Source organism: Mirounga leonina, unplaced genomic scaffold (genome assembly GCF_011800145.1).
Source record: "Mirounga leonina isolate KUSES-001 unplaced genomic scaffold, KU_Mleo_1.0 Mir_94, whole genome shotgun sequence".
In the NCBI taxonomy this organism is placed as follows: domain Eukaryota; kingdom Metazoa; phylum Chordata; class Mammalia; order Carnivora; family Phocidae; genus Mirounga; species Mirounga leonina.
The window spans coordinates 50,998,861-51,011,352 of NW_023270855.1; the positions used below are offsets into that span (position 1 = coordinate 50,998,861).

Sequence of the window (12,492 nt, forward strand, 5' to 3'; positions counted from 1 at the left end):
GGGCTCCGCCTCAGGAGCACAGACTTCCAGAAAAGATGGGAAGGGCGCAGAAGAGGGGCCAAGGGTCCACACTCTGACTCCATGCTGACTTGCGTTTTCTACCCAGAGCTAAGGGGCACCTGTGACTGATCACAGGCCTGGGACGGCGTTAACTCCCTCTGAAAGGGAGTCTCAAGGACGAAACACTCAGGAGGACAGGCATTCAGCAAGACTGAGGGTCACACATGGGATGGGGGTGTCTGTGTGTCCCACTGTTGCTGCAATACTCTTAGGGGACCACGGGAGAAAGATGGGTCAGCTGGGAGGCAGCGTGGGGCCCCCCTGAGAGAGGACCCAGCTCCAAGACCCGCCAGGACACCCCCGTCCCCGAGAAGTTCCGTCTTATTTGACTAAGCTGTTTCGTTCTACTTGATGTTGATAGGGTGGGGCGCGCGAAGCCTTCAGAGCGCCCCACGAGATGTACCTACCATGAACAGGTCAAATTCCTCCTCATGCCGGGCAATCATCTGGTTCACAGTCTCGTCGTCGGGCACTTCGTCTTCTTCCTAGAAGGTTTCACACGTTTAGTTCGAGTGCGGGGAGGCCGGGCTGGGCGGCGGCCGGGCTCGGAGGCGAGCGGCGGCGGTCCATGGGCAATGAGCTGGCGGTCCCAGGCCGGCTGCGGTGGATGGGGACCCACACGGCAGCGAGAGGCACACACACGCACACGCACACGCACGCTCCGTGGGATCAGGGCCCTTGCTGGCCGTCTCAGCCGAGAAGCCGAGGATTGAATGGGCATGGAGACTGAACTACCCCTCTCACCTTTAGAGGTGGCTCCTCCAAGTCGGGGTTGACGCCCGCTGGCGGAGGGGCAGTGTGGGCGAAGCTGGCACTGCCGCTGCCCGTGCTGCAGTGTCTGCTCTGTGGATAAATAGAGGACTTCAGTCTCCAGGGCTGTCAATCCGGCGTCTTTCACCAGCAGTTTAGAAAAAAAAAACCACTTCAAAGAAAAAGCAAGTACTCATCCTCTTTCCTTTCAGCCCACACTCCCTTTACTCCAAAGGGATGCAAAAAAAATAAGAGTGCAAAAAAGGTAAAAAAACAAAAATGAAAGCCGCTCATGCGTCCACCACTCACGCCGGGGAGGGGGTTGGGGCTGGTGCTGCCCTCACCTCGTCCTGCTCCTCGTGCTCAAGGATGGCCTGCAGGAAGGCGCGCCTCTCGTGGCTGGAGGACTTCTGGTCAAACATGCCAGCCTGGATCACCTTCTGGTCAACATTGAGCTTGTACTTGGCGGCGGCCAGAATCTTCTCCTCTACACTGTTGACCGTGCAGAGACGGAGCACCCGTACCTCGTTCTGCTGCCCGATGCGGTGGGCGCGGTCCTGGGCTTGCAGGTCCTAGAGGAAGAGAGGCAGGTCAGTCCCGACCCAGCTCTGCGGAGATCTAAGAGGCAGTCAGCCTCGCAGTGACGGCGGGAAAGGCCTTCCCGTTCTTGTGTGCCTGCCTCCTCCTGCCGGGCCCTTCTGCCTGCCCTGACCAGCAGCTTCTTGAGCTGGGAGCCCCGGAACGCAACCTGGAGTCTGTGCCAGGATGACGATCCCCCATCGTCCCTTCCCATCTTACTGGGATTCTACAGGTACTCCAGGGCACAGTGCAATCTGGAGGGCAAGTCCTGGGCCGTTATACTCCCAAGGAGCTCATGTCACAGCTGCACGGTCCCCTCACCTACCCCAGGAGGGCCCCGGCGCTTGGGAAGGCCGTACTGCAGTTAAGGGCACCCATTCACAGGACAGGGCCGAAGCCGGACAGCATCTTGGCCAATGCCTGGCTTGGGTGTTGGCCCTGCTCCTTCCCTGCTGTGCAGCCCAAGCCGAGGCACAACCTCTATGAGCCTCAGGACTCACTCTGTTGACAGGCCCTTCTGGTGACTGTGAGGGGCAAGGAGCTAAATGGCACCATATACTCAGCCCAGAGTGTGCTGTGGAGCAAGCTCTGATCAAATGGTAGCTGTGGCTGCCAACACTAACTGTATCATCATCCCCAGCTGCGAATCAGGAGGGTTCCCACGAAACCCTGCATCCGGGCCCGGAGCAGATTCACACCCCGTGGGTTCGGCAGAGGCCACACCTGGTGGGGGGCTGGGAGCGCCTTGTGTCCATAGCTGAGCTCCCTGGCTCGGCCAGCATGCTTCCTGGCAGTGCTGCCAAGCACTGGCTCACGTGCCCCAGGGGGACCTCTGCCAACTGCCTGCCTGCCGACGGGGACAGCACACCACAACCACATCTCGGGAAACTGGCTGGTCACAGAGGTCTCGGTGAGAACTACGCCCCAGGCTGAAGGTAGAAAGGGACGCTAGTAACCAACCTGAGCATCTGCCCATCAGATGGACTACCATCCACACACTAGTGCCTCCAGGCTGTGGGGAAGGACATGCTCATACCATAGGTGGGAGAAACCTGGGGCAGCCTGCGGGAGGCCACTTGGGCAGAGGTGACCAGAATGTACAGAGGACATGCCCGTGGGCCAAGCAATCCCAGGTCTCAGGGTTGACTGGTGAGTCCTTGTACAAACACTCCAAGGAAGGGACAAGAGAGCTCCCTAAGCAGTCACGCTGAGAAACAAAACCCAGATGCCTGCTCAGTGAGGTTTGAGTTGAGTCTCGAGGCCACCATATGCCCAGACACCTGGCAGCTGAGGAGATGGCTGGGTGGAGTCCCAGTGAGCCTGCCCCGAGAGGACAAACACACCAGCTGCTGGAGGGAAGGACACGTGCTAGAACACGCTGTGTTTCTATCAAAACCAGAACACAGGTGTGTGCCTACAGCTACACGCTGGCTCGTGGTCAGAAACAGCGGGACTGGTGTGGGGGGGACATGGACTCTTCGGTTTACACCGAGTTATTGATATCTGCGTTAAAAAAGACTATTACTTTTATAATGAAACATCAGAAAAAGTTAGAAACTCACTTTAAAATGGCCATATCTATCAAATACCACTTCCTGTAACCGGCATGGAGCCCTGAATAGGGCATATAGATACAAAATAAGAGCAGCAGTGTAAAAACATGCCCCCAAAGTTTTAAAAGCACAAGCGTGTGAGAGCTCACAAAGAACATGGCCTGGAAGGCTTGGATCACAAAAAAAAGTGACAATCACTGACGGCTGGTAAGACTGGGGCATTCTACACATTTACTTAAAACCAGGATTTTTTTTTTTTTTTAATAGAAATGGGAGTATTTTTTTCATAATAAAAGCAAGAAGTGGTGTTTTAAGACAAAGGAAAATGAATATGCTCGGGGCTTCTCTACAAAGGCCTTAGCAGCCATGGGTGCCACCGGGCACTCGGGATGGGAAAGGGTCTCCGAGGAGTCTCCAGTCCTCCCTGCCCCACTAGGGGGCCAGCCCAGCCTTACCTGGTGGGGGTTCCAGTCACTGTCGAAGATGATCACAGTGTCGGCCGACTGGAGGTTTAGCCCGAGCCCCCCGGCGCGGGTGCTGAGTAGGAAGATAAAGTACTCGGAGCCGGGCTCGTTGAAGGTTTTCAGCAGCATGCCCCGGTCCTCCGCTTTTGTCGTTCCTGCAGAGCGCAGGGAGAAGGCTGTCAGCAGGGGGGACCACGCAGGGCAGGGTGGGGGGCGATGGCGAGAAGACACAGAGAACACCTGCTCCAGGGCGGAGACAGTGCCCGCACACGTCCCATGGAGGCCTCCTGGGCCAACTCTATAGTCGCTCCACACGTATGCCTGAGCTGCGATGAGTGAGCAATTCAGGTTTACGGTGAACACGAGCGAATGCCACACCCCCCACCCCAGATGAAAAGGAGCCCCAACAGGCCACGAGTCACCTCGGAGTCAAACGGGCCCGATGTGAGCACGACACGGGGTGGGTGCCCAGGCACGGTGCCTGGAACGAGGGACTGGCCAGAGGGCTGGTGCCTGCCTCAATCACACTGCAGTGGGTTTCTCTAGTCACAGAGAATCTTCTACAGGCAAGCACATGGGTGCCTTACAACAGGGACTCTTCCCTGCAAGCAGGAATAGCTTCCCTCTTCCTGGAGTCACAGGAACTCTCATGTGACCATCCATGACACGTGAGCACCAGAGGGGCACCTAAGCTCCTTGGGTCGCTGCCAGCTCAGAGCAAAGTGCTTTTGGCAAAATCAGGAGTCATTTTTGGTGATGAAATGAAAATTAGTCAGTTAAACTCTGCCTTCAGCTCAGGTCATGATCACAGGGTCCTGGGATCAAGCCCCGCCTCGGGCTCCCTGCTCAGTGGGGAGCCTGTTTCTCCCTCCCCTGCTCCCCCTCCTTGTGCTCGCTCTCTCTCTCTGTCAAATAAATTAAAAAACCTAAAACATAAAAAAAAATGAAAATTAAATGCTTCCAACCACTTGCCCAACCATCATGACGAATAGCACGGAGACCCGATGCCCACAGGAGCCTGGGCTCCAGGCATGCCCCCCAGCTGCCCCTTTCGGAGGAAGGGCTGAGGCCTGGAGCAGGGAACAGGCAGGCCCATGCTAAAGGGCCCACTGCCCCGATGTCTAGCCCGCACCCTCACTCTCACTGCTCTGACGGTGGAAGGTTCCATCTTCAACATGTTGCTGAGCCCCTACTTTCTCTGTCCTTTGCCGTTGCTCTGTGACCATGTGGATACTGTGTAGCTGTGGCCAAGTGCACCAAAAGTCCTCTCCTCACCATGGAGGACAAGGAAAGAAATGGGGCGAAAGAACACCTCTTGGGGCAGGAGCGAATATGCTCTCTACCTACAGCTTCTCGGGAGGGTTGGCACCGTGACACAGACAAGGCCCAGTGCGCACAAGGCCTGGCCATCCCGTTGATAGGGGTGCAGTTTTCAGTCTCCAAGGAGTGGGAAGGAGGCCCCAGAAGGAGGCAGGGACACAGGGAGACACACACTGTCATTTGCGCTTGTAAAGGTGGCCCTGGACGGAACTCTAAGACGAGGCTGACAGAAGGCAAGATGGGCACAAAGGGCAGGCTGTGGGTGAGGGCGAGGAGGCCAGAGACCGACAGGCTATCAGCCCAGCAACCACAGGTCTGTAGTCTGTGAAACCACAGTCCCACCAGATGCACAGCAAGACAAATGAGGGTGCAGACATTTGGGGCATCCTGCCAGAGAAAGGCACCGGGCAATGAGCTTCAATAAAAGCTCTGAGAAGCTGTGGGAAAGAAGCTACTGACTTAACTGTGTTCAAGCCAGTGGCTCCGAAGCTCACTCTTCTGGTGAGTCCGTGCACTCTTACAGTTGGAAAGAGAGGGGGGGACTTCCTCTAGGGCCTCACTGGCCAATCGACATGTGTCAGACCACATGTCCAGCATGCTGTCACCATCTCACTTAGCACCCTCCTCCCTGGGGCTCCCGTGTGACGGCTTCCACCGTCAGAGCAGTGAGAGTGAGGGTGCGGGCTAGACATTGGGGCAGTGGGCCCTTTAGCATGGGCCTGCCTGTTCCCTGCTCCAGGCCTCAGCCCTTCCTCCGAAAGGGGCAGCTGGGGGGCATGCCTGGAGCCCAGGCTCCTGTGGGCATCGGGTCTCCGTGCTATTTGTCATGATGGTTGGGCAAGTGGTTGGAAGCATTTAATTTTCATTTTTTTTTATGTTTTAGGTTTTTTAATTTATTTGACAGAGAGAGAGAGCGAGCACAAGGAGGGGGAGCAGGGGAGGGAGAAACAGGCTCCCCACTGAGCAGGGAGCCCGAGGCGGGGCTTGATCCCAGGACCCTGTGATCATGACCTGAGCTAAAGGCAGAGTTTAACTGACTAATTTTCATTTCATCACCAAAAATGACTCCTGATTTTGACACACACAACTTCCCAGGAGAGTACAGGGGTCGCAGCTAAGCACTGTCCCCAGGAGAACCTGCTGTCATCCTGCATTACCAGCTCCACTCTCCCCCTGACCCACTACCCTCAGTGCACACGGTTCGGGCACGGATGAGCCTGATTCCAGCTCCAGGCCTGACCAGTGACAGATCTACAATCACGAGGCAGTGGAGAAAAGTGTACGTGCCTCATAGCAACCTAATGAGAGCCAGCCCCTGGACCTCTGGGGGAAAAGATGGGCTGCAACCTCTGTTGGGGACACTGAAAAAACATAAGGGGAGCCTGGACAGGATGCCTGAGAATGAAGCCAAGATGGAGGACAGTGGAACCAAGAGCTTGAGAAAAGCCCCAGCAGCATCATCTAGACACCTGGATCCAGCTGTACCTGAAGCAAGAATAACCCCTGGGGCTCAGTATACTTTTTCCTGATGTCCAAGGGATGTGGACTTCTGCCACTTCCCACTGAAAGAGAACTGTTGCATAGTACACCACAACCACTGGACCCAGAGTTGTAGTGCAAAGACAATAGGCCTCATGTTCAGGAGACCTGGGTGTCAGATCCAGGTTGGCCACTCTCCTAGACCACAGGCTCTGATCCAGTCATGATACTTGCAGAGTCCTCCCTCCCAGTCCTGCAAGCCTGTGTCCCTGAACGTGCTACGCCCCCTCCTGATGCTAGATCTAGTCTCCGGGCCTTGCCCTGCCTCGTGAAGGAGGGTACACCGGCCAGAAGCTTTGGCCGTTGTAGATAACAAGTCCCTCCACAAACATCTCTCTTGGGCATACTCACCATCAAGCCTGAGGTATTTAAAACCGCGATACGCAAAATAATCTTCCATGATCGTCATGAGGGAGGTCATCTGACAGAACAGCAGCACTTTGTGGTTGGTGGCACGGAGTTTGGGAAGAATCCTATCGAGAAGCTCAAACTTCCCCGAGGCTCGGTACAGGTCCAGCCTGGTGAGCAGGGAGTGGAAGAAGAACACGATGTTAGCAAGGGCACTTTGCAGATAGGCAGGAGAGGAAGCGTACCTCCCATCTCGGGGCTGACCTGGGTGCCTAGGCAGGCTGCTCATCACAGGGGTCAAGGGCACAGAAGTGGCTTCATAAGCAGACCCTCTGACCTCCATGAAGTTTCAGCAAAGCCATTTCAACCCAACTAAAATATGCTCAAGGCCATTCTTGGTCAAAGGTGAGCATGTGATTGTCATCCAACTTAGATACTTTTAAGAATGAGAAGAGACGCTATCAGCAATCATGCTGGGACAACAGGAAGTGAGGACTCCTCCCTAGTCCACGAGAGAACCTCCAGGAGCAAAGGCACACACTGGAGAGTGCCCACCAGCGCCTCACGTAGGGTTAAGGGCCACTGGAGCTTCTCATTCCCTCTAGTCAACAACCCCCGGCTTACAGCTGTGCAGACTGAGGCTGGGGGGACAGTGTGATATGGCTGCTGATGTGCCAGGGCCAGGACTCGAACCCAGGTCTGTAAGCCCCCCATGATGCAATTTGGTATAAAAAAAATATAGCAAAAGAACTTTTTGATCTTTTATTTGGTGCCTCTGTTCTTCAAAACCATTTACTAGCTCAGAGAACTGCTGGTGGCCTCAGCTCTAGAGCAAGGCTGTTTGCAATGATGAAACCTAGCCAGGGTACCCACCTCCAGCACCAGGGATTAAGGAAGCCTGGGTTGCATCATCTATGCTGGAGGGGCGCCTTGATGGCTCAGCTGGTCAAGTGTCTGCCTTCGGCTCAGGTTATGATGCCAGGACCCTTATCCCTCTCCCCCTCCCCCTGCTCGTGTGCGTTCGCTCTCTCCCTCAAATAAATAAAATCTTTAAAAAAAAATGCTGGAAAAAAACACCCATGACAAGGTGGATTGGATATCATCTCTCTTAGCAGAGTTTAGGCTCAGAATGATTAAGAAGGCTGTGTCACAGAGCCCGGATGTGGCGCTGTGGGGCCTAGAAGCCAGGTCTGCCTCTCAAGATTAATGGAGGATTTCTATTCCCTTCTTCGGTTTGTCTCTATTTTCTAAATTTTCTGCCATGAATACAGTGCCTCTGAAATTGGACAAATGTCACAAGAGCAATAAAGCCAATCAAGAAGTGAAAAAGACCTTCACGTGGACAGCGTGCCCACCCCCTTCACTGGGAAGCTTCTCACCCTTGCACGATGCCACCGGTAAACCCCAAGTGCTCGGAGAAGGACTCCTGCAACAGAATGAGAGATAGGTCAGCACGGGGCAGGAAGAGGCCACCCAGCCCCACACCCCGGAGCCCCCACACCCCGGAGCCCCCACACTGGTGCTCAGCGATCCACAGTGGCTCTGAGGTGGCTCGGGGGCCAAATACGGACGCTGCACACTGCTTTTCCATCCGGTCGACGTCCCTTCCCTCAGGCTTCTCCAACCAAGAAAAGTCAGTCACGATAGACCACTGTTAACCACGAAATGAGTGCACGAGGACAGTGTGTATCTGAGACCATCCTTGGAGTGCCAGGATGGAATCCCAGGGACATCAAGGGATTTGCAGAGATCCCGAGATTTCACATAGAAAGTACTGACATACATGTGCAATTCAGAAGCAAGAATCCGGACTCTCATAGGGTATCGTGGCCCAAAAAAGTTCTGACCCAGAGACTTCATGACAAGGAAGGTTGCTCTCGATGCTCCAAACCAGGAACAGCCCCCCATGTCACTGAGTGGGAAAAGCTAGTGTGCCAAGCAGCAGAGACAGCAGGACCTTCTCAGGTAGGAAAAGTAACCCCAGAGAAGAGTCTTCGAATGCTTTCTGCGGCTATCTGAGGGCACACTTTCTGAAGCTTTCATTTCCATCATGTATTTTCCTACATTGTTTGGATTCTTTACAATGAACACTAATAAACAGAAAATCAATAGTGAAACAGTATATAGGCATTACCTATTTAAATTATTAAAAAGTACTTTTACAAAAAGCCGTCATAGAGAGAGACGCCCTAGCTCTGCGTCAGGGCTCTGTACAGACAGATGTCTCTGGGAGAAGCGAGGGCCTGCTGTCCCTGGCGATGCTCACCTCGATGTGCTGGAACATGTACGGATGGTTGCAGATCTTCCGCAGCTGCATGATGGTGTTCATCAGGGTCTTGGTGCCGCCTTTGCCCTGGGGAGGCAGAACAGAGGCTCTGTACTGGGTCTTGCTCCCAGGGCGGGGTTGGGGGTGGGGTGGGAGGAGGACTACAGAAGGGGACACCTCAGGGCAGGTTTGGCCTGTGGCAGAGTAATTGGGAGTGAGGGGCTAGCTCCTGTGGAGGCACAGAGGGCTCGAAGCCAACTCTGGGGGAGCAGAGACGGCCTGGCACGCGGGAGGGGCTGGCTGGAAGGGGCTGCAGGACAGAAGTGAAGGAAGACTGGTAAACGGCTGAGGCTGAAGGACTAACATTGGCCTTGGCTGTGGGCATTGTGGGGAGTCCCTGTGGGGCTGCAGCCAGATGGGCTATGACAACTTAGGAAGATTTCTGGCTACAGAGAGAAGGAAGAACGTGGGGGTGGGTGCTGGCTGCGGGCCGAGAAGCAATCCAGGAAACACGCTGCGGCACCTGCTCAGGTAAGAAAGGGCCCAAGGAACACATGGAGACATGGGGAGGCGGGGCCAAGCCCGAGGCATGGGGTGTAGAATCAAGGTACCTGGGAGGACATTTCTGTCCTGATGAGGGGAGCTGGGGTGGGTGGGGTCTGGGACCTCAGAGTGGTCCCAGGAGACGGCAGCCTGCCCAGCCCTCATTCCATATCACCTCAGCCTCACTTAGTAATAAGGTGAAGGGGCTTAGTGGCCATGGCTGTTGAGTCAGCTTTTTCCCAGCTGGGAAGGTGAGGCTCCTGAGAACATTCTAACTCTGCTGGAGGTCCTGCTGGGCTCCACCCTGTTGATGGATGCATCTGCAGGAGGCCAGCAATTCATAAGCCGAGGACACCAGACAGTGACAGACTGGGAGGGTCTTAGGGGACTCCCTGCAGATGGGCCATTAGCCCCTCAACTGTCAGCCTTACTGGACGAGGCTGTTCCCATCAGCTATGATTTAACAATAGCTGTGATGCCCTTGTGATCATCACAGGTCAGGCCTTGACCTCCCCAGTAAACTCCAAGGAGGCGGAAGGCCCTGATGATGACAGGGTGCTCGAACCGCCCCCCCCACCGGCCTTGGGCATCCAGACGGGGAAGGGGAGGGGCCCATAGCGAACCTTCTTGTCCTTCTCGGAGCCGTCGGTGAGCAGCACCCCCTTGGCCTGCATGTGCCGGTAGAGCACGCGCTGTAGGGCGGACATGTCACACTTGATGACGTATTCCACCTGCAGGGGACACGCATCACCAGTCAGAGCAGAGACTCCCTGAGCCAAACGCCCAGCCCGGGGCCATCTCCGGTCTCAGCCTCTCAGAGGTACCCTGGATCCCAGGATGTGTGTGTGCTCAGAAGAGGGCACAAGGGGATGATGGTGAGGAGCCCCCACAGTCAGGGAACAAGGGGAGGCGGGCTATGATAGGTGCAGTGGGACAGAGAAACGTAGAAGGGACGTCCTGGGCCTGAAGGGGCGACTTGGCTACCTTCTCCAAGCTCCTCTACAGCCCACTGGGAACCAAAGGGCAAGTACTGCGTGCCCGACAGGGGGAAGGGAGGGCGTCCTGGGGGGGCAGCCGGGGGGCTGGGTTCCCGAGCGAGAAGCCAGAGCCATCCTATGGTGTGAGTGGGCGCCCGGGCAGTCCAGAGTCACTAAGCGCTGCCGGATGTGGTCGGACGGGACCCGCCCACAGGCATCGGGCCCACAGACAAGAGAGGGGTTTCCCTGCTCAAAGCTGCACCTGCCTCCACGTGACAGAGCCAGCGCGTGTGAGTGGCCATCCTCACATCACAGGGACATGACAAAGCCGAAGACCAGGGCCACGAGAGAATACAGCATGGACCACTGGAGTGCCACTGGACCGGGCCCACCCCGGGAAAGCCCCCAGCATGACACCACACCTCAGCTTCATCCACTCCAAACAATCCATTACCTTCTCAGGCAACTGGGCTTCAACTTCCTTCTTGAGCCGCCGGAGCAGAAAGGGCCGCAGCACTTTGTGGAGACGACGAATGATGAGAATCGTCTCCTCCTCGTTCAGGTCCACCTGGCACCCCCATGAGACAAGTAAACCAAGGTTACCTCCAAAGGAAGGAGCTGGGGATGCGGAGAAGGGTACGCAGGGTCATCTAGAGTTGCCTTGTCCTCAGCGCCTCCATGTCAGACTGCCTTACGCTTTATGGGGCTTGGTGGGGCACCCTGTTCCTTTAGACAACTGCAGGGACCTGGGACCTTCCACGGAATTCTTAGAGCCCCGGAGGCCTCATGAAAAAAAACACACAGGATACTTGGTTCTTTCCCCAAGAGAAATATAAACGCATGTCTGGAAACCTGCCAACACATCCAAACGATAGGTGGAGAAACACCACGTTTATAGAACCGCTGGGTGTGAAATGGGTGGTCTTCGTGGGGGGCTGTCACTGGGAGCCCCAAATCCTCTCCTTTCAGCCTGGCAGGGACAGAGCGAAAGAAACTCTGCTCTCCCAAGGTGTCTGATTCTCTGCTAAGAAGTTAAACTTTTAAAAATTAAAAAAGAGTCAAACAGACCACACTTAAACTTATCTTCTCTGGGTCCCCTGATCATCTCTCAGTAGAGCTTTAGAACTTTTGCTAAATTTGAAAATAAACAAAATAAGAACATTTGCTTAGGATGAGGATCCTGGAAGTCTGAAGACTGGGCGCTCCCCTTTGGAGACTCTTGGAAAAGGCACGGTTTCTCCTTCAGATGGGTTTCTGTCTCCACGGTGCCAAGGAGAACGTACCTCGCCGATGACACTAAGGTGCCCTCAGCTGGCCTGGACCTGCCTACAGAGGACCTTACAGTCAGGAACTAGCTGCAGGGGCCGGAGAGAGCGGCGGCCCAGCCACCGTAGGCAGTGACACTCCTCATCAACCCCCAATCTCTGCAACTGTGCCCAGTTCCTCAGTCACCAGGCTCCAGCCTCTCAGCCTCCTTCAACAGAAAACACGACCTGCCCACAAACCCCCTCAAAGCCAAACAGCACAGGGGGCTCACAATGGGATCCAGCTTGGGGACTTCATCAAGCAGATAAAGACCTGCCCCCCAACGGCCAACGTGCCATAGTCTGGTTTTCAGGCTGACGATGCCACCCACGGCCATATAGACATCGAGAGACACTGGTCACAGCACTCTTTAAAAACAAAATATACAGAATCTGACCATGTTGATTCTTTGACTGAAACTTTCTGAGCCTCCTGCTGCCCTTAGGGTGAAATGTGAACTCTCTAGAGGGACCCACAGGACCCTGGGGACCTCCAGCTGTGCCCTGCCAGCCCCACAGCTACCTCAGAGCCAAATTCCTTGCCGTGCCCTCCCTGTGCCTGAGGCACTGGGTCAGGGAAGCCCCAAGAGACTCCCCAGAGTTCGCTCTCTATCTCTGCCCATCAGTCTCGGTAAGGCGGCCTTGCTCCGTGAAGACATGGCCTGCAGCCCCGGGCACTCAGTATACACCTGAAAGCAGCCAGCTGAGCCTGGCCCTGACCACTTGGGACCAGTTCCTCTATGGAAGGCCCGCGCCCACGGCTCCCCTCCCTGGCCTACCGCCGGCAGG

General features: G+C 55.5%; 1 protein-coding gene across 13 annotated transcripts in view; it reads right to left on the reverse strand.

The window, feature by feature from the left end:
* SMARCA4 (SWI/SNF related, matrix associated, actin dependent regulator of chromatin, subfamily a, member 4) overlaps positions 1–12,492 on the reverse strand; it is an 89,133-nt gene that overhangs the window by 23,411 nt on the left and 53,230 nt on the right. For 10 of the 13 annotated variants that reach the window (XM_034997901.1, XM_034997902.1, XM_034997903.1 and 7 more), the window contains 9 exons: positions 10,854–10,967; positions 10,046–10,153; positions 8,880–8,966; positions 7,993–8,039; positions 6,617–6,783; positions 3,398–3,561; positions 1,155–1,382; positions 805–903; positions 468–545 (listed from right to left, as the gene is read on the reverse strand). In XM_034997901.1, the coding sequence (XP_034853792.1) occupies positions 468–545; positions 805–903; positions 1,155–1,382; positions 3,398–3,561; positions 6,617–6,783; positions 7,993–8,039; positions 8,880–8,966; positions 10,046–10,153; positions 10,854–10,967 (1,092 nt within the window). The remainder of the gene's footprint in view (positions 1–467; positions 546–804; positions 904–1,154; positions 1,383–3,397; positions 3,562–6,616; positions 6,784–7,992; positions 8,040–8,879; positions 8,967–10,045; positions 10,154–10,853; positions 10,968–12,492) is intronic. The other 3 variants (XM_034997906.1, XM_034997908.1, XM_034997907.1) reach the window with 1 other exon arrangement.